Genomic DNA, 25,906 nt, shown 5'->3' on the forward strand with positions numbered 1-25,906 from the left:
GATAAAGGTCCGCCCATAACTAGTGAAATTGGATACTTTTGGGCATATATAATTTAGTATAAAAAAAATTAAAAATTACAATAAATTATTTGACATATATTATAATATTGTATCATCTTCTAACATGCTAATTGAAATCATTGCTGTGAGACACACTGAATGAAGATGGGTGGAGATGGAATTTCAAGACAATATTCTTCTTCTATTAAGCTCCCTCATTTCCTTTGTTGTTATCTTCTACATCCTTTGCTGGATCAGAGGTAGCAATTTGATCTTGATGAGCCAAGTCATAAGTTGTATGAACAGCAACAAACAAATAGTAAACCAGCATTACAATTGTACAGATACCAAACCTCACAAAAGCCTCGAAGCCAAGAGAACCCATCAGGAACAAGTTCATTGCTATAGACAAGGAAGGCAGCCAAGGAACAAGAGGAACTCCCCAGACTTTGGGAGTCCTCTGCTGAGGCACAAACAATTGAATCCCCATTGTCCCCAAAAACCAGAATGGAACAGTTATGGTGTAACCAAACCAACCATTAGGCCTTAAGCCCCAATAAGCTGAAGTACCCATTGAAGAAGCAATAATGATTAACAGAAAAGCTACCAGCTTGAAGAGGTTTCTTTGAGGAGTAATTCCTCTCACATAGTATCTCCTCACTAAGAGTGCGACTGCCATCATCGCGAATATAAAGAGTGTACTGATGGATACCATGCTTGACAGGATACCCAAGCTGGAGAAGAAAGCAATACAGGCACTTAAAATTGTGATAAAGAGAGTAGCATTGATGGGTGTACCTGTTTTAGGGTGGACAAGAGCAAACCATGGTGGGATCATGTGAGCCCTAGCAATGTGAGTAGTATAGCGCGCCTCACCAAGTGCTCTCATCAATAAAACAGTAGTCATTCCCTTAAGTGCACCTAGAGATACTAAATAGTTTGCCCATTTCATCCCCACACTCTGAAATGCAACAGAGTAGGCTGCATTTGGGTCTATATCTGTGTACTTCTGCATCATACTCAATGACAGGGCCATCAAGCAGTAAATTACTGTGATTATTGACATGGATCCGAGCAGACCCAATGGAATATCTTTCGATGGGTTTTTGGTTTCTTCAGCCATGGTGGCAACGTTATCGAATCCACCATAGGCAAAATAAACGATTGCAGCTGCTTGGAAGACTCCATTTGCTCCGTAAGGTAAGAAAGGTGTCAAGTTGGAAGAGTTAGAATGAACAAATCCTGCAATTATCACAAATAGTATCACAACTGTGTTTAATGCTGTTGAAACCCAATTGAAGACTGATGTCTTCTTAGTGCTTAACATTGCAAGTGTTGCAGAGATAAAAAGCACTGCTACTGCAATTGGGTCCAAAAGGTTGAAATTATTTGCTAAATGAGGTGTTTGTATCCGTAATGAGTTGGGAGGACGGTTCAGAAGTGTTGCAAAATAAGAAGTCCAAGCCCTGGCTACAGCTGCAGCACCAACAATGCTCTTCAAGAGTATGTTTCCTGCAGTAATGTAAGCAACAAAATCTCCTAATTCTACTCTCAGGTAAGCAAACGATCCTCCAGCTACCGGAATTTCAATTGCAAATTCTGTGTAGCAGAAGACAGAGAGCATTGCTGAAAGACCTGAAACAACATAAGACAGTACTATGGCAGGGCCTGCTTGATAATGAGCTTCTTGGCCTGTTAGGACAAAGATACCAGCACCAATGACAGCACCAAACCCAAACCATGTGAGATCCCACCAGTTTAGGCACCTTTTCATGTCATTCTCGCTTTGTTTCCGGACCTCCCCAATCTCACTGGCATCATCAGATCGGCTGATGAGTCGGTCCTTGAACCGAAAACATGTTTGTGAGAGTGCTGTTGTATAGTTGTCCCAGCTTTGAAAGGATTGTTCAGGAAAGAAATCTTGCTTGCTCCACCTCCAATAACTCCTTGGCTGGTTATCATCATTGCGCAATCCCTTTGCTGAACCCATCCGAAAGAAAGTACTTTGATCTTTCTGATCTTCAACTTAGTTTTTGGCTCAGTATATAGTTGAAGCAATTGATTGAACTGAAGTCTTAAACTTGAATGTTACTTTATATAGAATCTTCTGTGAAGGATTGATATATATTTTTTTTCAATTATTGAATGTTACTATGTACATATTCTTTTATGTATTATTGATGATTGAATATATACGACAAAAGGTTTCGTGCACGGCCATGCAACATTCATTCACGGTCAAGTACAGACCTTTGCCATTGGACAAGAGAAGATCAAAATGATGAATATATATTTATATATAACTCCAAGAAAAAGATCTTGATTAAATTTAACGATCAAGACAAAAGAAGAGGGAACTTTTTGTTTCTACTTAGAGTGGGCACATGATATGCTATTGGATATTTGTTAGAAGATTTGTCAGGTGAATGGGCACTTAGATTTGTCGGATTAGTTGTGGATTCTAATGATTTTCTATCAAATCTCTGTTGTAACTTGTCTTTATAAGCATTTATATATTCATATTGAAGAAATGTTGGATGAATCATGCTTTCTCATCCTTAATGGAGCCTTCTCAAGATCCAACCCCAACCTATGACAACAAGAAATGGAAGAATAAGGAATGACATCAACCAAGAGGATTTGGGCTTTGCAGATCCCAAGAGGTGGACAAGTCCTAGAGACTTGATTCTCTCACTCATTCACTCACTCTCTCTTATCAAAAAAATATCTCTCTCTCTCTCTCTCTCCCTCCCTCTCTCCAACCAACTCCAACTTCAAAAAACATAAAGGGAAGAAAAAGAAAGGAATGACATCAACTAAGAGGATTTGGGCTTTGAAGATCCCAAGAGGTGGATAAGTCCCAGAGACTCGATTCTCTCACACTTTTTTTTTTTGTGGGTGAAATCTCTCACACAAACTCTCTCTCTCTCTCTCTCTCTCTCTCTCTCTCTCTCTCTCTAGCCTCCTCAACAACCAACCCCAACCTCAAAAAAATAAAGGGAAAAAAAAAAGGAATGGCATCAACCAAGAGGATTTGGGTTTTGTAGATCCGAAGAGGTGGATATGATCGAGCCTCATCATTTTTTATCTTAGATGAATCTATACGACTCTTGACCGGATTTTTCAAAAATTTTTACTCGACTCGGATGACTTGTCCAAATCAAACCCAATTTTCTAACTATGATTGAAACCCAACAAAATAAGGCATTTACAGCTGTTTTCCTTTGGCCCGCCAACCAAGGGAAAAATAACCCTCTTATGGCCCTGGTATCTATTACGTGGAAGCCAAATTGATGCTTAAAATTGGATGATATTGTAGAGATTTTTTGTTCCTCTATATATGCAACAGAGATTCAAATAAGCAGAATTGGAAACATTATCAGCCTAGAAACCCAGTTTGGATTGATTGATTCGGATTGGTAGAAATCATGATCAAGCTGGGCTGATCCCCAATTTTCTAAACCGTTATATGCAACCAAGCATGTTAGAAAAGAGCCACCGAAAAGAGATTTCTTACTGACAACCCTCATGTCAAATACTTAATACGTCTAGTTATTTGTCCTTTTAATATAACATACAACTTTTTTTAATGAAAGTAATGTATACTCGAAAAATATACATGACAATGACATCTTTTAATACTGACATTGATGATATATTATTATGAAATTATTTTTAAAAACCCTTTTATACCCTTTCAATAAGAACTTATGGAAATAAGATAAGAGTCGATTAAAAGAAAGTGTGACAGTTCTAAATAAACGTATAAGACAATCTTGTCAATAGAAAACAAAGGACAGTGGATAAGTAGAATTTTTGAGAGCAAAGAACTGAGCTATTTCTCATTGAGAAGGAACAAAAGTCTGCATCTTTGAAATGCATGAATCATGATATATCCAGAGTTTTAATATTGGTTTCATAATAGCTGTATCATCCAGTCTGTATTAATATTGGTCATGACCAATACCTATTCCTAACCGATACGTATCAATGGTATCGGTTAAAAAGGTAGTTTCTTTGCATTTTCACCCTGTTAGGACCCAATCCATATCATATCGGCATCAGCAACCAATACTATGCAATAAAACCCTGGATAAATTTATAAAATATCAAAGAGTAGATGATTTGAAGAATTTGCTTAGGAGTGATATGTCATCAGGAGAAGGTGGAGGTGGTGTTAACATGCTTCATTGTAAAGTCTATGGGCTTTGGTTGTCTAAACCTGTGTCCAACCCAGCCCATAACTAAGTAAATTTGGAACGGTAAAAGTATGGTACATGATACATTTGGGCATATATAATTTGGTATAAAAATTGAAAATTACAATGAATTATTTGGCATATTATACAACATATTAATATGTTTATACATTACTATAAAATACAAGTACACCCTAAAAATGGAAAGAAAAAAAATTAATAGTACTACAGAAAAATGCAGCAAAATAAAGCCTAGGAATATATGAAACACATGAAAGAAATTTTTATTTTCTTAAGTTCTGTATAACCATGATTAAAACACAAATTTACTACCTATGATCCAGCCTTCACTTGGACAAAGGTGTGCCATGAAGGCATGAACCAAATTAAAGAGAAAAAACAAAAGGAAACAAGGGAAGTTATGTTTTCAGTTACTAGCCAGAGAGGTAAGCATGTTTTACTAGCACAACTCAGATGACATTCAATAACCCATGGAATGAATGAAGAATGACAAAACTCCAACACAACCAACCACACCCCCCCCCCCCCCACCCCCAACCCCCAACCCCTCCAAAGAAAAAATATTAAAAGATTGAAATCTTTATCCTCTGCAATGGTAAGGTTGCTCCATTGTGACCAAGTGGTCACAGACTCACGGGTTTGTCCCTAGAAACAGCATCTTTGCGAAAGCAGGGGTAAGGCTGCGTACATTATAACACTCTCCTCAGCCCCGTAGTTGCAGAAGCCTCGTGCACTGGGTATGCCTTTTTTTTTTTTTTTTTAAACCTTATCCTCTGAGTTCAATCAATTAAGGTTTCAGGTAACTTCTACTTCCATCAACATTGGCTGGGAGAAACATCCCCTAAGCAATTATAAGGTTAACACAGATGGTACCCCACACATCCTGGGTCATCTGCCATTGGTGGCCTGATAAGAGATTCAGATGGCATTGTAATTCAAGCATTTTCCTGCTTTTTTGGCAACACTACAACACTTAAATGCTGAATTATGGGCTATTTGACATGCTCTTCAAATTGCATGGCAAAGAAATATTACTGAATTTTGTCTCCCCCTACTGACTTTTTGAGAATCCTAAACAATGATGTACAATATAAGGACTACTTATTCTCCTGAAGGCCTTTAGGGCAATTTTTGTGTATATAGTTTCATTAATCTTCCTTAGTTTAGTGACCCCCAAAAAAATAGATGGTTACCTGTAGAGATCATGCTGCCCAAGGTCAACAGTATAGCTTTAATTTAAACACGCTCATACACTAAAACAACAGAGATGGATGCCACTGAACTGTTGAGAGGTTCACATATTCTCTACTGAAAATCACATGAATTTAACAGATCCATGGAACAAGAACAAAGTATCACATAAAAACAGAATGATATCATATATTAGATGCAGAAAATCATGTTAGTAACCGATACAGTGACCAAGAAGAGTCTCACATTAAAACCCAAAATTATACAGTTCGAATCTTCTAATGTCTCCTTAAGTGGCCTTCAAATGTCTCATATGCCCAATAATGCCAGGGATGTGATGGCATTGAACGCCAGAAAGGTTTCATATATTCCTTGCTTAAAATTACATGATGTATACTGACCATTGAACAATAAATATGTTACACAAAACCCACAAGGATATTCATATATTCCATTCTAAAATCAGTAAGACAATGTAATAAATGACAACTGATTAATAAGCCCTAGTCTCACTTTGCAATTTTCTAGTACATACTCAATGGAAGAGGAAGGATGTTCTAGTTTCAATTGGAAATAAGACAGGATGACAATAAATAACTCTTCAATAGACAATTATTTGACAGGTCAAGGTTGTTTCACCAACTAAAATCTTATAAAATTCTATCAAAAAGGAACTCAAATTTGGTATAAATGATTTCCCAGGTGTAAACCATTGAACCATGGTTGGATCTTGAGCCTGTTGAAATGTTTGGAGTTGTTTAAGTGTAATGCCGTGAACAAATCAACAAGGCTCCATACAAAGGTTGGAAGGTTCTTTTGCTACAAAACAGTAATGTAGAAAATCATCAACTTTTGCTTAATAGAAGTTTCAGTCTTTCAATTAAAGATACGCAGGGAAGTTAGATGATCCCCAAGTTTTTCAAGGGACAGACAAATAGTTAATACAGTTTCCTCTGAAGCAAGGATGTCCAAGAAATTTCCCGTTTAAAGGAACAGACAAGGTAAAAAAGTGCTAACTCAAGAATGACAGTCAATTATTTCCAACTAAAATGAAGTACGCTTACCTGCGTCAACTAGATCCAAGAACAAAAGGATTGCTCAAAATCAACACCTTCAGAATTCCACAATCAAAGCTACCAGAAAATATAGAAAAGAAACTTGCTTGAATTATGAAGACAACTACTTCGATGAATGCATGCTACTCCAAGGGAATTTAGCAGTCCCAGCATTGGAGTCACCACCACCACCACGACCACCACGACTTCCTTTATTGGTTGGTTGCTTCTCAGGCTTAAATCTGTTGTCGCCCTTGCCATCAAGCCAATGAGATTTCCCTTCCTTTTCCTCAACAATGCTCGACTTTGACTGCTTATTCATTCTTTGCCTCTCCTCTTCAATTACACGCATCGGAAAGAGATCTGGAGAGATGGATAATGGATTCTTTAGGGTTACATAGGCTTTCTTGTAATCTGGTTTTGCAATCAGTAGTCCGCCTCTCTTCTTCTTCTTCCCTTCCATGTTTAGGGTTTGGACCTTCTCAACTTCAAAGCCATACAATGATTCAAGAACTCTCTTGATTTCGATCTTTTTATACACATAGAGGTAAACAAAGAAGAAGCAATAATAAATAAATATATTTTAATAGTTAAGTTCAAATATAAGAGGAAAACAATTGATAGCACATTAGATCACCTTTGAAGCTGAAGGGATAGTTTTGAGTGCAATTTCTTTGATGTTGCTGAAAGTTGAGGGCATGAGAAGCTTAATGGGGAGATTAGCAAAATGGATGACCCGTCTTCCCAACCTGCTGCCCATGTTGCTTCCTTCCTTGTCGATGATCTGAATACTGCATATGAGAGTTATTGGTAAGAGTTAGATGGGAGAGTAATATGACATATCCACCTTCTGTTCCTCAAATAATGTAAAAAGGAAAAGAAAGTCAGTATACATAGGCATTCTGTGGTAGGTATAGATTCCATGTCTATAAATTATGTACCTAAGAGGGAGTCAGCTCAAAACTCAATATGGAGTTGCCACATCATCAATCTCAATCCCACTACTCTTCCTACCTTTCCTTCTATGAATTACTCGTCTGTTTCCTACTTTTCTCTTCACAACTCTCCATGGTGATCTACTTCCCCTTCCTCTCTACAAACCTCCATCCAACTCTTCCCATGTTCCTGTTTTACCTCACCTCCCTGCTAATGTTGATCTACTGCACATCCACCTTTTCCTCACTCGAGTTCTTTCTTTTCCCTGAACAAATAGAATAAAAAACTACCTTCCTGATGCAGCCGGCAGAAGAAGAAAAAGGAAATAGGCTAATCGATTTAAGTGTTAGGCCTATTTTGTTTGCGTTACAGCAGCTTCTAGAGATTTTCAGTAATTTTTGTTTTCTGGTCTTGTAACTGAGTGCCCGCTTGATAACCTTACGGGTGTTTCTGTTCTGGTTATGTGCTGGGAAACAGCAGAACAGTTTTTTCATTTTCTGTGCTGAGAAACCGTTTTTGACCCGCTTGGTAAACCTGTTCTGGAAACATTTCCAAAAGACAATTGGAACACCATTGGTGCTTAATAAAATCTGTTTCTGGGAACATGTAATGTGACCAGTTTTAATAATATTTGTCTTGAATAATGTACTTTAGATAATAAAGGTTAAAATAAACATTGTAATTAAACGTTTTATGGTCCAATAAAAGTCTACAACAAAGCAAGATGCCAAATATGCTCAAATGGGGTTCTAATTTCTTCCTTTGTTTAAATCAAGCTTCTAAACAACATCAAGGATATCTTTAAATATCCTTGACCTTTGCTCTGCGTCTTGAATTTCTCCAGTTAACATTCTTTGTCGGATCGTACTGTATCACAGGGTTTTACTACTCAATCCCTGCCTCTTATCAAAAAAAAAGTGATACATTCCCTGCCATGCATCTATTGGCTCAAATCTTACCTTCTTGAATGTGCTTAGAACCCAAGCATATAAAAGTTTAAAACTATGCTTGAAGCCTAAAACCTAAGCTGCTTATAAGACTCTTGTTATAAAAGCCCAAAGCAAAGCCCAAAGCAAAGCCCAAATCTCAGTTTGTTTGAGGGAGGGAGGGGTTGTGATAAATAAAGGTATTATCAATGCATGTTGCGACTAACTAGCCAGAGATCCCAAATGTTGTTAATAGATTGTGAGGCTTGCACCTATTTTCTGGACATCTTTGGTTTACGGTAATGAAAGGATGTATTCAGTAAATTGGGGGAAAAACTGCATTTCCTTGAAAGCAACACTACTTTAGGTTTAGTTGAAGAGGATTTCTTTCCACGAGATGATTGTGGAGTCCTCTCTCACATGAACTACCTATGACAATCCAAAGTCTTCCACGGGCAAGTCTTAGTAGATTCCAAACATTAGTAGATGGATATTCCATGTTTGAAACTGGGACCCAAATTTAACAGTCCCCACAGATCCACATTAAAGATCCATTTTCATGAACTGTACTGATCACTGGTTTCCCAGGGCAATACAGTGGAATTATGGACTTGTGGTGACTTTGATCCCCAAGCCAACCCTGTTTTGCACTAGGCTAGCTGGTCTAGGTTTCGTAGCTGTACTTATGGTGAAGAAATTAGAATGGGAGGTACAGTATAGAATTATTTGAATTTAAATGCTTGAAACACAACATGTATTGTACACTTTGACCATCACATCTTGTTACACTGTACAACCCCATTGAACATAGAGTACATGTGGTCATAGCCAAAGAAAGACATGGAATGTACATTTCTTGTTCTTATACTGTGAAAAATTCCAGTTGTTTCTTGTTATTAAATGTTCTTTGTTTTACTCCTTATTCCAACCCCAATCTACTTTCATGGATTTCCACATAGCTTCTGTGATCTTTTCTTTCTAAATGTATTTCTTGTCTAATAGTAAGGATCTAAGTTAAAAGAAATGGAAATGAAGAAGAAACTCTGTAGATTTTATACACAGTTCATACAGTTACTTCTTCTTCAGTCATTACTAGGACCTAACTTCAATACAGTGGAAAAAAAATTTTAGCAAAAAGTTAACAGAAGGAATTTTGCAGAGTTTGTTTATACAAAGTTATTACAGGATCTCTTCAATCATTTTTGGGAAAATTCTTGATGGAAATCCATAGAGTTCATCAATGATCTCATATAGAAGTTGGTCAACTATTTGTAGACCAAATTCGATACCTATCTCTTCGAACTCCTCCAACTTTGAAATCTCTTTGGAATTCTAGTTTGAACCCACCAATTCTCTTCTGCTAACTTGTAAATCTCTCCCCACTGCTCCACATATTCCTGAGTGTAGCAAACAGCTTTCTCTGATTTGCTATCTTTCCTGAGCACACACACCCCACCCCATGCTGTCCTACACCTGAGCATACACACACAGCCCAATTCCTTGCTGCCCTACACCTGAGCACACACACCCCACCCCATGCTGCCCTACACCTGAGAGCACACACAGCCCCATCCCTTGCTGCCCCATACACCTGAGCACACACACCCCCACCCCTTGCTGCCCTACAACTGAGCATACACCATACCCTTTGCTGCCCTACACCTGAGCACACAGACCCAGCCCCATCCCTTGCTGCCCCTACACCTGAGCACACCTCCAAATGATGTCAAACATTTGCATAGTACTACATATATTGAGCCAAGCATTAATGAAAAGCAGAATCTTTTCATGTTAAAGGGTACAATTATTCCTACCTGCCCTACACCTGAGGCCCTCAATCCTAGTTCTATGATTAGAGATTATTTCATTACATTAACTTAGATCATTAGTAAACTAGATACAGCAGGTCTAATACTGCATTAGCATGGAAATGGTGAGCGGAAAGTTACTTAAATGTACATGGTGAACCCCATTTCAGAGCTGTATTTCACAAAGGGTGGGCATTTTAAGAGCACTTAGAATAAAGATTCACCTCATTATAGTAACTCATGTTCAGATTCTAGTATAATGTTTTATCAACTTCCGCACAATTGAATTGCAGTATTTTCTTCCATTATAGGATTTGGAACCAAATACTAAGAAGAATAGGAAGCAAGCTACTCATAAAAATGGAACTTCATAACTTATCAATGATAACCATGATAGTATGATACAAAGACTAAAATTCTCAATGATTACAAAACGGCTCAGCATGAGAGAGAGAGAGAGAGAGATCTACCACAGCATATTGTCTACTGAAAACCATGAAAGCTGCAATTCACAGCATATAGAGAGAGATCTACCCTATACCTGAGCACACACCCCCACCCCTTGCTGCCCTACACCTGAGCACACACACCCACCCCTTGCTAAGAAAATAGGAGCCAAACAAGTTCTTTTCACACAGAATAAAATCCAGAATTAAGGAGAAAACAGATAATAGCATATCAGGTGGTAAGCAGGGAATGAAATGAGGTCGAGTTCAGTTACTGGGAAGGGGGAAGACATGCTGAAAAACTGGACCTAATTGGATGGTCAGATTTGCAGATATAGGTGAGAGATAATCAGTAAAATCAACATCAATTCAGAAAAACAAAAGGGAAAATGGGTTCTAGTCCAAATAACCCGAGATTTTTTAGATCTAGGGTTCAACGATGAGTGTAAGGAGAAGGGGAATGGGGTTTTTTTAACACATTTCGAGCCAATACTGGTTTCCACTGTCATTGTTGAACCCTAAGAGTTCCCTTACATGAAAATCACACCTTCTATGGTCGACGATCAGACCAGATCAGAGAGAGCCAGAGGCCGAGATAGAGAGAGAGACAGAGGACGAGATAGAGAGAGAGACAGATAGAGAGAGAGAGAGTGAGAGCGAGAGTACCTGGATGAGACTCTTCGACCTGGTTCTGCAGTAGTCATTGAAGGAGACGATGAGAACTTTTCGTTGAAGCGGTTATGGCTGGCCGTGAGGACGAAGAGAGTATATGAGAAGGCTCCTTTTTTTCTTTCACTCACGGTGTACCTGAACTCACGCTTGATAACATTGCCAGAAACAGTTTCGGGTGTTCTTTTATGCTGAGAAACACACCAGAGCACAAAAACTGCTTGATAACCACTGTTCTTTATAAATTGTTTTCTGGAGCATAAATCAAAATTTCTTCTCTCCAGAAGACATTTTACAGAACATGTCTTACATGTTCTGCTTGCTCAGCACAAATTGATTAAAAACTGTGCCCAATACTTTTAACCCAACCCCACCCCAAAACCTAACACTATTCTTCAACGAAGGAACTCTCTCGCTCTCGCTCTGTCACTCCCTCGATCTCTCACTCTCTCAATCTCTCGCTCTCTGTGGGTTCTCCTACAGATCAATCTCACAACTTCACGAAGGTCTCGTTCTCTCGCTCTCTCGCTGCCTGGAACTCTCTGGGGGTTCTCCTACAGATCAAAAGGGATCTCGGTGGCACAAAAAGAGCTTCTTCACGCACTCTTCTCCCTGGTCTCACTGTCTCGTCTCGCTCTCTCGCTCTGTCGTGCTCTGGGGGTTCTCGATTTGAACGGATTTCGATGGTTTTCTGCAACTCTCAAGGTAACTCTCTGTCTTTTCCATCATGCACTCTCTCTTGCTCACTCTCTCTTTCCCTCTCTGTCGCTCCCTGTTCAAGATCTTAGGGCTTTTTTTTCTTCTCATTTTCTGTTTTTTTTTATGAGATCTGTAGTGTAAATAATAAAGATAATTCATCAATTTTTAGACTAAAAAAACTGATGTTTATAGCTTTGGGGTTCTGGTGCTTGAAGTGTTGAATGGGAAAAGACCCACTGTGGCTTCGTTCATTGAGAAAGGACTGAATATTCATTGAGAAAGAGTGAAAGACCCACTGCCCACAAGTAATGATAGAGTTGATTCCCTGGTTTACTGGTGGTATCTCTTACATATTCTAACCAGTAGTCTCCAAAGTAATTTCCATTATCCATCTCTGGATACACAGAATCAGTAGTTTTTAACTTTTCCCAGTATTTGAATGTTAAATTAGTATCTTATCACTTTCCAAAAGAGTAATACATCAGAGCTATGCATATCTACTTTGCCTACCTGGGTTGCCTATATATATTTGTCAACAAACTAGCTGTCCCTTTCTCTATAAAAGCAAATTGACTCCTCCCAAAGTCTATAACAATTAATGTATCTAAACAATGTCTCTAATTTATTGCTTAACCAAATCCTCCAACAAATTGTGGTATCCTTGGTCAAGCAAGAAACAGAGACTATGCTAAAGATTAAGAAAGGTCTTTCTAATAAACCTGAAAAAGATGAGGTGGAAAACAGAACATATTCCAAGAATATGGAGAGAACACAAGAGGTTGCAGTGGACTCTTACAAATGGAGTTGAATCAGAATTTGACCCCAGAAGATTAAGGAAAAGGAAAATCTTTTTAGTGAAATGGAAAATTATTTCCTAGAATTTGAGAGAAATGGGTCCCGATGAAAAGTAGACAACATTCAAGGATTTGAGGAGTCTTTTGAAGGCTCAGAAAGGACAGGTACACAAAACAAAGCTTCCTAATATCTCCTGTGTTGATGCCTGGTTTGGTAATTAAGCTTAGTCTGTTATATTCAGAAACAACGAAGATGCCTTCTTGTGGGTTAGAAGGCACTCATAGACTCATATCTGAATTTTGAAGTCATTCTGGGATATATTGGTCTACTGGGTGCATGGTAGAGATGGAACTATATTGTGAAGTGAGATGAACTTTAAATGGTAGAGATGGAACTGTATTGTTACTGTGTCAATTAACAATTTCAAGAAGTTGTCTTTTTTTTTCTTTGTTTGGATCTTGTGCTTTATGCACTGTCACCTTGAAGACTGACTTAGTCCTTGTTATATTTTAGTATAGTGGAAACTCATGGATAGATGTGACTTCTATAGCTTGTTATTTTGCTAGGTTATGTTGGTATTTCAGATGTCATAAGATAGATTCCATTTTATTCATATTTGTAATGAGAGAGAGAGATGACTCTTTTATCTTGAATTTCATTAATCTACATTTTACCAAGTGGATAGATGTGACTTCTGTAGCTTGTTTGCTGTTTATTTTTGCATCAAGTGGATTTCCTCCTCTTCTTCTTCTTCTTTGTTTGCTGTTTTTCTGCAGTCAAAGTCTGGGGTTTGTTCCCTCATTGGAAGTCTGAACCCTTTTAAGTAAATAATGGGATTAGTTGAGGTCAACCATGCATATTTGTTTTTTTTATTTTTGTTTTAATATAACTTATATATAATGATAACCAATTGTTATATTTTTTATTTATTTATTTAGGTTTTCAAATGGCATCTAGTTCAAATCCTGCCCCAATGTTTATCAACTGGACTGTAGTTGAGACCGAAAAATTCATTACTTTAATGGTTGATAATATGAGGAATGGTCAAAAGACAAACACAAACTTTACCAAGACTGGTTGGAGTAATTAACATCAAAGCTGGATTTGAAGCTGCATTTCGATGTTCTTTTATTAAGGACTAACTCCGTAATAAAATGTACAAATTACGGGGTGATTATGATAGCTTCAAGAAACTGCTAGATACAACAGGATTTGGTTGGGACCATCAGACTAGGACTGCTACTGCTAAAGATTCCGTTTGGGAACGAGCTATACAGGTAATAAACGAAGTTTTTTTTTTTTTAGTTATATATTATATATCTAATTAAAGTTAAAAAGTTAGGTGTACTAAATCCATGGTTGTTTACCAAGAGGCAAACCCAACTTGGTCTAAATTTCGAAAGAGTGGTCTTCCATGGTGGCCTAAGTTGGAAGAGCTTTTTTCGGAACATCGTGCTCGGGGAGATAGAGGGGGAGTCAAATGACAGTGAACATTCCTCCTAGGGTCATCGATGAGCCTGAGGATGTTATTCCTCAAACCCAAATAGATTTTCCAAACTATGGAGGTTTGGATGACATAGAATCAAGTGATGGAGAGGAAGAAGTGACTCATACTGTAACCAAAAAGAGGAACCTGAATAGAACACCTCAAGATCGAAGGAAGAAGGGTACCGGCAAATCATTGATTGCTTGTACTGCAGATTTTACTGGGTATCTTAATTGGAAATTGGAAAATACTGTTTATTTTAAGCTTTGTTGTACACTTTTATTGGACCAAGGGAATCTTTATTGAAATGTTCATAGCATAGTTAGTTATGCATATTTTTAATGACATCTTTAAAATTAGACATTTTTAATTTAGTCCTTGAAAAAGGATTTTACAAGTCTTTTTTTTTGTATAATTGAAAAAGAAATGGCATTATCGTAATTAATATCAATTAGGAACTACCCATATTTTAATTACAATGTTTAAAATGCAATATTCAACATAAATATTATTAAAATACATTATTCAATATAATTATTGATCAAAATTGGTCACATTTCCAGAACAGAAACAAATTATATCAAGCACTAATGGTGTTCATTTGTGTTATGGAAATGTTTCCAGAACAGGTTTACCAAGCAGATAAAAAACAGTTTTTCAGCAAAGAAAATGAAAAAAATGTTTTCTTGTTACGCAGCACACTTCCAGAACAGAAACACCAGGTAAGGTTATCAATATTGTGTCAAGAAACGACAGAACATATCCAACATATTCTATCAAAACTCTTCCACAGCTCAAAATTTTTGATTTATCCATCCAAGAACATATTCTATGGAACACTATTTATCAAGCACTTTTTAGGTGTTTTTTCATTTCTCAAAATGAAAAAACACCAGAAACTGTTTCTGGTAAGGTTATCAAGCGGGCACTAAGCTTCTATTTTGTTGTTCTAGTTTTAGTAGGTTATTAAGAGGTAGTTGTTAGACTCAATTCCAGTTACTTCTAGTAGATTTTAAGTTAGTCTAGAAGAATTTCTATTTTTTTTTTTAAATAAAAAAGGAGGGTGGACCTCAGTGCAACGATAAGATTGCTCCATTGCAACCTAGTGGTTGCGGGTTCAAGTCGGGAAACATGCAAACCATAGTAAGTTCAGGACCGATAATAATACAGGTACGGATACGTACGGCAAATAAACGGACTAAACATAAATATACACTTTTCAGAAATCTGGCGCAATAAAACGTGTACGGGCAATTATACGACACATGTTAATACGGTTTCTCTGTACAAATCCGGGAGTAAAAATATGGGCATATATTCACTATGCAACGGACTTGAACACCTAATAAACACAATAATAAATTTACTGATTGGCCAAATTTATAGTTTGATTGGAGCTTAGAATGGTCATCAAAAGGGATGATTGATGCACATTATTATCAACTTTCAAATTACAAATTTGAACCTATGGTTTAGACCTTAGTTAGTAAGTTCGAGAACGGCAATCAAATGGATACGAATACATATGGGAATTAAATGGATCAGACGGCAATAATACTTTTCAAAAACCTGGCATAATAAACGTGTACGGCAATGATATGGTATGTGTTTAATACGGCCACTCTATAAGCAAAATACGGGCAGATATTCACTATATAACAGACATTCACAACCTAATAAATAAAATAATAGCATATAGACAATGATTTTAGAATAAAAAAAATCTATTACATTTCATAAGATAACCATTTAACATATCAACATATCAATAACAGTATCTCATCAAACATTTAAAAAAAAAGTAAGACATGATGTGTTCTAGAACCATGAAAATCCCATAAACTCAAAAGAAAACACAGAAATAGATGCACTCATACATTAGTGAATCTATATGATTTCTTAATTCCATGGAATTCGACAGCAACATAAAGAAATAAAATTTCCCACTTAGCAAAATTGATAGAATCTCCAACTTTGCAGAAGTGAATTAAGTGTCATCAACTCAAAAAAAGAAACATGGCAAAGAAAAGAAAAAGAAGAAGTGAAAGGAAAAGAACAGCATTCTTTGCGATACATCAATGAATCTAACAAATGTGTAACCTAACAGATGGGCATGCCTTAATCAACAAAATCCTATTTCAATTCCATTATTCATTCTCAGTTAGATTCACTGATGTATCACATGGGTTCCTTGTTTTAATCACAAATCCAAGGAACAAAATCCCATTTCAACCTTCTATTCCTTCCTCGGTATTCTCTATACCAAATAAAAGCAAACAAAGAAAAAAAGGAGACCATAAAGGCTGAGAAACGACTTACATATGAAGACAGAGAGGAAAGAGCCTTAAATGGAGTGTTCCCAGTTCCCACCACCGCAAATGGCCGCTGCAACCGTTTGGCTAACGGAGACAGAGAAGAAGAAGCGGAACAAAGATTGTCTGCCTCTGCAATCATGAATTGATTTTTTTTTTTAAATAATAGAGAACAGAGAGTGAGAAACCAAAAAATAAATTCATAGAGTTTTCAACCATTTACCAAAACTGGCAAAAAGGGTAGCAACTCTAAAAATGATAAGGCTCTGCAAAACTGAGCATGGAGAATCGCTAGTAAGAGAGAGAGAGAGATGCATCCATCTGGGAAAAAACTTATAGGAGAGAGGCCCTGATTGACTTGACGGAGACAGAGAAGAAAAAGGGGGCACTGGGGTAGGGGCTCGCCGGAGAAGAGGGTAGTGAGTCGCCTTCCCGCCGCTGCAATTGCCGATGGAGTTCTACAATCTGAAGCAGTGGAGCTTCAATCATCCGGGAATGGAACCTAAGAAGAAGGGGACAAGGTTGTTCGTATTGTGAACCGGCTAGGTGATTTTGGGGGTTAAGGGTTTAGGGCAAAGGTAATGGAAAATTATCACCTCCAGTTTGCTGACCGGCCCAGTTCCCCAGTTCCTCTAATAGGGGGATGGTGGACCCCACCCGGGCAGGGTGTTTGGGCATGGGTAGAGAGGTCATTTCAGCCCCTTTGTTAGAGGAACTGGGGAACTGGGCCGGTCAGCAAACTGGAGGTGATAAAGATCCCAAAGGTAATTGTTTGTGTTTCTTTTTTGGGTCAATTACACATCACCCCCTGATTTTCAAACGAAACTCAGATCACCCCCTGATTTTTAAAATAACTCAAATCACCCCCTGATTTAGACCCCAATATGATAAATTAGTCCCTATCATTAGTTTTATGTTGTTAAGTGATGATGTCAGTCAGTTAAATAAATTTAAATCCCTATACTACCCTTGACCAATGTTGAAGATGAAGGAAAGATAGTATTGTAAATTTAATTCTAATGTTTTAGTACAAGGGTAAAATAGTCATTTCATACCAATAAGTCAATAACTAACAGCAGGCTAACACCGTTACTGTAGAGGGGGTGATTTGAGCTTTTTTTTAAATCAGGGGGTGATCTGAGTTTCATTTGAAAACCAAGAGGTGACATGTAATTTACCTCTTTCTTTCTTTTTTAAACGTCCGTATATAGTTCGCATTTTATTTGTGTTTAATAATTTAGACCTTAAAATCCACGTATAAAAGCGTATTAATTGATTATATACGGAAAAATTCAATTTTTTTTTCAAATATATGTTTGGATACGCATATTATGCAAACTTCCTAACTAAGGCTTAGACTGCATTATCAACTTGGTGATATTCATCAAATCTGTTTATTGCATTCTCTATCACATTGAAAGGAATTGGATAGAATACTACATTATAATCTTATTATGTTTGATTTGAATCTATGTAGCCCACATCATTAAGTTGAGATAAGACTGAGTTTGTTTGTTGTTGCCTGTATTACAATATTAATTGAATATTGCTCATGTCCCTATTGAAGTCCAAAATTAATAATTCAAAAGAAAATATTATTTCAGCTAAATAAAATAAGGGTTGTGCTCGGTGTAACCACAATTGGTTACACTGAGCCCTGTGACCTTACTCATTTGCCCCCAACTCACATGAGTTTATGGTTATGGCTTGAATTTCACATATCGGAAAACATTATTTCAAAGGGGTGGCAGCTCGCGCAATGTTCGCCTTATCCCTGCTCGGGCAAGGTGCTTGGGTAGGGGTAAGGCGGACATTGCATGTGGCCCTCAGTCTTTTTGACGCCTTGCTGTGTCTAGGGTGCACACGATAGTAGAGGTAGCTCGACAGTAGAGTAGGACCCCGACGCTAAAAAATCATATATACAAGGAAAAGCCAAGTGAGAGCAGTAGCGGATGCCTCGTGTATTGAGACGCTCACTCTTTTTTAATAGTTAGAACTTAGAATACGATTAGTCCTTTACCTCGATAAAATAAAAAAAAAATACGACCATTCCTATTTCTACATAGTTTATTTTATAATAAAATAACTTGAAAGTTGCAAGTTGAAACGGGGCATTTTTCTTTTCTATGGTTGTTAAACGGAAAGTCAGCATTGCAATTTGTGTTATTGGAATTTAATTTCCAGTGTAGAAATTAAATTCAAGTAATAATTCCAAAGCTAATTCTTAAATTCTAAGTGAACCCATTAGTTTGTTCATCGAAAATAGTACAGGCTCTTCATCTCCCGATAAGGTTTATATATATACATCCAAGTGATGTTAATTCTCTTTTTTATGTTGCAATATGAAAAAATAGTTCCGAACTTCTACTTCGACCAAAAGCTTAGTTTGAGCAACTTGACCTCAAATGGCCGAACAAGAGGAAGGTTATGATGATGAGTCTTTCTTTGGATATGAACCTTCTTCTGATGATGAGTCTGAAGATGAGGAGGAGGAGGAGGATTGTGTGTACAATGATGGAGTTGAAGAGGATGAAGCTTCTACTAAAGATGAAAATGATCACATAAAATATGGTAATGGTGGTGGATATGGACGTTCCATAGTTGAAGGGATAGGACGTCTGGGTTTGTCGGATGATGAGTTTTATGCTCCACATCCACATCCACATCAAAAAGATTACTCTGACAATGATTGGCTGCAACTGTTTGGCTAACGTAGATGGAGACGGATAAGAAGAAGAGGAACAGAGATTGTCCACCTCTGCAATCACCTATGAATTGATTTTTTTTTTTTTTAAATAATAGAGAACAGAGAGTGAGAAACCAACAAATAAATTCATGGAGTTTTCATCCATTGACCAAAACTAGCAAAGAGGGTAGCAACTCTAAAAAAGATATGGTTCTGCAAAATTGAGCATAGAGAATCACTGGTCAAAGAGAGATGCATCCATCTGAGAAAAAACTTACAGGAGAGAGGCCCTGATTGACTTGACGGAGATAGAGAAGAAAAAGAAGGCACAGAGGCAGGAGCTAGCCAGAGAAGAGGGCAGTGAGTCGCCTTCCCGCCGCTGCAATTGCCGATGGAGTTCTACAATCTGAAGCAGTGGAGCTTCAATCATCCAGGAATGGAGCCTGAGAAGAAGGGGGCAAGGCTGGTTTCGTATTGTGAACCGGCTAGGGGTTTAGGGCAAAAGTAATCTGTAATCAATCGATAGTTTGTGTGTGTGTGTGTGTGTGTGTGTGCGTGTTTGTTTTTTTGTTTTTTTAAACGTCCGTGTATAGTTCGCGTTTTATTCGTGTTTAACATTTTGGACATTAAAATCCAAGTATAAATGCATGTGTATTAATGGATTAATACGGAAAAATATGTTTTTTTTTTTAAATATACGTTTGAATATGTGTATAATATGCAAGGCTTAGACTACTATATCAACTTGGTGATATTCATCAAATCAGTTTGTTACATTCTTTGTCACCTTGAAAGGAATTTGATAAAATACTACATTACAATCTTACCATGTTCTGTTTGGATACATGTAGTCTTTTATTTTTTTGGTAAAATTGGATACATGTAGTCGATCCCATTAAGTTGGGATAGGACTAAATTTGTTTGCTGTTGATTGCATTACAATCTTAATTGAATATTGCTCATATCCCAATTGAAATCCAAAAATAATAGTTCAAAAGAAAACATTATTTCAGATTTTCAACTAAATAAAAGAAAACATTATTTTCGGATCTCAACCAAATAAAAGAAAGCATTATTTAAACTCATATGGTATTTTTTTAATTACAAAAAAGTAAATTACATTTGAAGTGCCTTAAGTTTGCAAAAAGAATGTTTAAAGTACCTTAAATTTGAAAAGTGACGTTTGTGATTCCTTATTAACAAATTTTGTTCTAAATTAGAATTAATTTCAATTTTACCTATTGGAAACCAGAATTTGGGTATCCCAAACACCTATGTATCCATCATCTTCACCATTTACTGTTGATGAACCACAAATCATCCCAACCTATCAGAAGATGCCACGTGCCCCTGAACAACAGGAGATCCACCTAGACACCAACAGTAGGAGATCCACTCGGACACTAACAGCAGGAGATCCACCTGGACACCAGCTACACCTTGGGCGCCATCCCCTGGGGCGCCATCCACCAGGGCACCAGCCGCCCTGGGCACCACCCACCTTGGGCCAAGGACCACCTGGACATCTTTCCCTCTCAGGCCTCATCCACTGAGGTGTTGAGACCTCGACAGGGTGCAGGTACAAGCTGGACGACACCACCACCACGTTGCCAACAAGATATACACCACCGCGAGGACTCCGGGCCATCACCTACCACTTATGTAACCCAAATGGACTCAAGCACCAGAGACCTTATCTACCAATCCACCAAGAAGGACAACCCTACTGGGATACTAAGTCTCACGGGAAGACAACCAACCAGGGAGGAGCCCTACTACTCAGGACTCCTCCACCCACGAAGAAGACTCCACATCAACTAGGGCCTCTCCACTCCGCCACAGACCACTATAAACGAAGCGGTATCTCACACCCTCAACCCATCTGGAATAATCACTATTCATCTATTTACTCAGGAGATCTGACTTTGGCATTGGAGAGCCCTGGGCCGGAACCACACCGATTCTCTCTGGTGACTTCTTGGTCCTCTTGCAGGTGACGACACTCGTAGGACCGCCCGACGATTTCCTGACGCAACAGATTGGCGCCGTCTGTGAGAACGATGCTAGCCATCATACCTACTGGCTCGCGTCCATACTCATACTATGCCGCCCCGAAGGAAGACTACCTCCACCAACAATGTTGCAAGGAACAGATCACCCCCTCCAGAGTGCTCTCGACGCAGGGCCAATGGCCAGGACCATGTCCCTCTGGAGGAAGAGATCCCTCATGATGACCAAGTCGGGGTCAACGAGCCCAACAACGACCCTGCAAACGACGTAGTGGTGGAGGTGGTACTTGACCCCAATGCACCAGCCACCATGGGTCAAATTAACGACCTACAGAGACAAATCCTCGATGAACAACGACTCTTTCGAGACTACCTGAGGCAGCGGGCCACGTCCCACCACCGCAGAACATCGTCATCACTAAGAGCAGAGTCGGTACCACGACAAGAATCAAACCCTAGGAGGTCTTCTCCTAGGGGTGACAGATCGGGGAGAGTTGCAGGGCGAGTAAGTCTTGTACACTAGCAGGGGATCCTTCCCAGCATCCCAGAAGGATGGCAGACCTCCCTGTAAGGTTAGAGCGTGGGAGGACACCAACACCTAGGATAAGGGTGCCAAGCCCAAAGAGATCCATCCGGAGGTCCGTGTTCAAAGGTCGACTGGGAGGAAGTCTCATACCACCACGTAGCCAGACCTACAGGAAGGAGAGCCCCTCACCTTCGCGCCAGGGTTCGTCACAGCATGGCCACTCACCATCCCGCCAGCACTCAAGGCGGGAGGGAACTTTAAGGAGAGGACGGGAACGAGGTTGCAGTGAACGTCCTGCCAGGCATGAAGGATAGACATGAGATGAGGAGCTAGATCGAAGACTGCGTGACCTGGACAAGAAGCTGGAAGGGTTGAAGAAGCAGACCAAGGGCGAGACACGTTCCATACCAGGTCAGCATCCATTCTCCACGGAGATCATGTCCGCCACACTCCCCACCAGGTTCAGGTTGCCTACCTTTGAGCTCTACAATGGTACCATGGATCCTAATGACCACATCAACTATTTCAATGGGATGATGACCCTGTATGGCGGATCGGATGTGGTCTCTTGTCGAGCATTCCCTGCATCCCTCAAGGGTGCAGCTACTTCATGGTTCTCCAGGCTACGACCGAGGTCGATAGGTTCGTTCCCGGAGCTGTGCGAACAATTTGTCACCCGCTTCCAGAGTAGCATCAAGTAAAAGAAGACCACCGTCAAACTACTGAACGTAGTACAGAACCCTGGGGAATCTCTCAGGGAATATGTTAGTAGGTTCACCAAGGAGTCCTTGGAAGTTCGAGACTTGAACGACCAGACCCAGCATGCAGCCTTGGCAGGAGGCATCAGAGACCTGGCGCGTTATAAGACTAGGACTATGAAGGAGCTCCTGGAGCGGTGTAATGAGTTTGCCAATATGGCAGAGGTACTGCAAGCCAGGAAGAAGGTGATAGAGGCCAAGCTGCAAGATAATAAGAGGTCAGCGCCAGATGATCGTAAGGAAGGCAAAAGGTCAAGGATCGAACACCGACAGGAGAAGAGCGATCGCCCATCAAGAAGAACTGATAGTCGTCTTGAGAGAAGTGAAAAGCCAGCAACCCTGAGTTCACGCCGTTGAACACAACCAGGTCACAAATCCTTATGCAAATCTAAGATCGTGACCTAATCCGTTGGCCACGACCCATGCTGGTAGGACCCGAGAAGCGAAACCCTAACAAGTACTGTCTCTTCCACAAGGAGAATGGGCATGATACAGAGGACTGTTACCAGCTGAAGAGGGAGATAGAAAACCTTGTAAGGGCGGGGAGCTTGAATAAATACATGAAAGGAAGACGTGATGGTCATTCAGGTCAAGCAGATAGAGGTCGTGATCGGGAGAGAGAGGAATCAAGAAGAGAAGAGAGGAGGACGGACGAGAGAGAGACCGCCCAGAAGAGCGAAGAGATGCAGCAGAGCCTAGTGGCACTAAGGGAGCCCCCATCCTCACCATACTAGGAGGACCGAGGCAGGAGTCCACCAGGAAGGCCAAAGCCCATGCCCGGTTCATGGGAGTTACAGAGAAGCCAAGCAAGATAGCCAAGACTGAGACGGTGATCTCCTTCTCAGATGAAGACCTGGAAGGACTAAGCTTCCCACATGGGGATGCCCTGGTGGTACAGGTGGAGGTAGCCAATCGACCTGTACACAGGGTACTGATAGACACAGGAGCGTTTGTAGACATGCTCTCCTTGGACACCTATCGGTAGTTCGGGTTCGGGGACGATCAGCTCAAGCCAGAACCTACCTACCTCCATGGATTCTCGGGCGCGATCGCCTCCATCAGAGGCACCATAGAGTTACCAGCCACCTTCGGAGTACACCCTCAATAAGTGACGATCATGGTGAACTTTATGGTTGTCAAGTCCGTGGTGTCATTCAACGACCTCCTAGGGCGACCATCCCTAATAGCCCTTAGAGGAGTCGTATCGCCACTCCACCTAAAGATGAAGTTCCCCACCGATAATAGGGTAGGTGAGGTCCGGGGAGATCAGAAGAAAGCAAGGGATTATTATGCGACCTTCATAAAGAAGAACAATGGCAACACCCAAGGAATGGCACTCTGCCTAGAGACCCTGGTCAGCGACCAGAGAGATGAACTGACAGAGAGGAGAGGTAGATCGATGGAGGACCTCATCCCATGGCCACTCAGTAAGGACGGCCCCTCCAAGGTTATACAGATAGGCTCACTGTTGAGTAGCGACCAGAGGAATGAGCTCGGGCACCTCCTCCAAGCCAACATGGATGTCTTCGCATAGTCGACCTCTGACATGCCAGGCATACCACGCTCCATAGCAGAGCACCAGTAGCACATCGATCCGACCAGAAAGCCCGTCCACCAGAAGAGGCGTAACTTCGCCCTTAACCGACAGGCAACAATCAAGGAAGAGGTCGAGAAACTGAGTCAGTCGGGGTTCATTAAGAAGGAGAAATTCCCCACCTGGTTGGCGAACGTAGTCATGGTGCCGATGCCTAACAGGAAGTGGAGGATGTGTGTTGATTACACCAACCTGAACAAGGCCTGCCCGAAAGATGACTATCCACTGCCCAGGATCGACCTGTTGATCGATGCCATAGCAGGCCATGAGATGTTGAGCTTCATGGATGCCTACTCGGGGTACAACCAAATCCTAATGTATGAGGGCGATGAGTCCTACACGACATTCCAGACGGACCAGGAGAACTACTGCTACCGTGTCATGCCGTTCGGGTTAAAGAACGTAGGGGCCACCTACCAGAGAATGGTCAACAAAATGTTCGAAGAACAAATTGGGTGCAACATGGAGGTGTACGTGGACAACATGCTCGTGAAAAGCGTCCAAGCCCAACAGCACCTGACCTGGAGGAAGCCTTCACAGTACTGAGAAGGAACCAGATGAAGCTGAACCTTGCAAAGTGCGCCTTCGGGGTAACATCAGAAAAATTCCTGGGGTTCATGGTTTTAGTATGGGGAATAGAAGCCAACTCGTCCAAGATAAAAGCCATCCAGGAGATGGCACCCCTCGGACGGTCAGAGAGGTGCAGAGGTTGAATGGAAGGGTCGTAGCCCTTTCGAGGTTCATGTCACGGTCGGGCGACAAGTGCCTGCCGTTCTTCAAAACATTAAAGAACCTCAGAAGCCCAAAGGACTCACGTGGACAGAGGAGTGCCAGAAGGCGTTCGAAGAACTGAAGGAGTACCTGGAAAGCCCACCACTACTGGGGCGACCAGAACCCAATGAAGACCTATAGGTCTACCTGGCGGCCACCCTGGTTGCTGTAAGTGCAGTACTCCTGAAAGAAGAAGGCAGGGTCCAGAGGCCCATCTACTATGTTAGCCACGTTCTGATTGATGCAGAGACCAGATACACATGGATCGAGAAGGTCACCTATGCACTAGTAATCGCAGCTAGGAAGCTACGACCATACTTCCAAGCCCACACCATCACAGTCCTCACTGACCTACCCTTGAAGAAGGTACTCCACAAGCCAGACGTATCCAGATGACTCATAGCCTGGGCAGTGGAACTGAGTGAGCATGACATCAGGTTCCAACCCTGGACTGCCATCAAAGGTCAAGCTCTGGCAGACTTGGTCGCCGAATGCACCATATCTGAGATCGAGCCAGAGGAAGAAGAACCAGAGGAACATGACCGCGGATCATGGACGATGTTCGTGGATGGTTTGAGTAATGCAACAGGAAGTGGGGTTGGCTTCATACTCACCAGCCCCGAGGGATTCCGGATCCAGTATGCACTCCGATTCACCTTCCAAGCATCCAACAATGAAGCCGAGTACGAGGCACTGCTAGCCGGACTCCGGGTGGCCAAGGCCGTATAAATCACACACCTATCCATCCGGAGTGACTCCCAGCTTGTGGTGAACCAGGTAAATAGAGAATATGAGGCAAAGGACGAGCAAATGGTGGCATGCCTAGCACGTGCTCGATCATTGATCGAGGGGTTCATAAAGTTCGAGATGGTTCCCGTTCCCAGGATCGAGAACACCACCGTTGATGCTCTATCTAGGCTAGCCAATTATGAATTTTGAAACCTGGCAGGGGCGGTGTATATTGAAATACTACATGAACCAACATACCAAGAGAAGCAGGTCAATGCCATCGAGGAAGG

General features: G+C 40.4%; 2 protein-coding genes across 2 annotated transcripts; both read right to left on the reverse strand.

Moving 5' to 3' along the window:
- Positions 1-205: 205 nt before the first annotated feature.
- Positions 206-2,150, reverse strand: LOC122655144 (cationic amino acid transporter 5-like). The gene has a single exon (XM_043849368.1). It carries the CDS (start codon positions 1,988-1,990, stop codon positions 206-208), a length of 1,785 nt encoding a protein of 594 aa, XP_043705303.1. The 5' UTR covers positions 1,991-2,150.
- A 4,259-nt stretch (positions 2,151-6,409) lies between these two features.
- Positions 6,410-24,938, reverse strand: LOC122653504. Its single transcript, XM_043847357.1, has 4 exons — positions 24,932-24,938; positions 7,693-7,696; positions 7,104-7,257; positions 6,410-6,995 (listed from the first exon to the last, which is right to left on the reverse strand). Exons 3-4 carry the CDS (start codon positions 7,224-7,226, stop codon positions 6,591-6,593), a joined length of 528 nt encoding a protein of 175 aa, XP_043703292.1. The 5' UTR covers positions 7,227-7,257; positions 7,693-7,696; positions 24,932-24,938; the 3' UTR covers positions 6,410-6,590.
- Between the last annotated feature and the right edge of the window lie 968 nt (positions 24,939-25,906).

The sequence above is a fragment of the Telopea speciosissima genome, chromosome 3, assembly GCF_018873765.1.
Source record: "Telopea speciosissima isolate NSW1024214 ecotype Mountain lineage chromosome 3, Tspe_v1, whole genome shotgun sequence".
Classification (NCBI taxonomy): domain Eukaryota; kingdom Viridiplantae; phylum Streptophyta; class Magnoliopsida; order Proteales; family Proteaceae; genus Telopea; species Telopea speciosissima.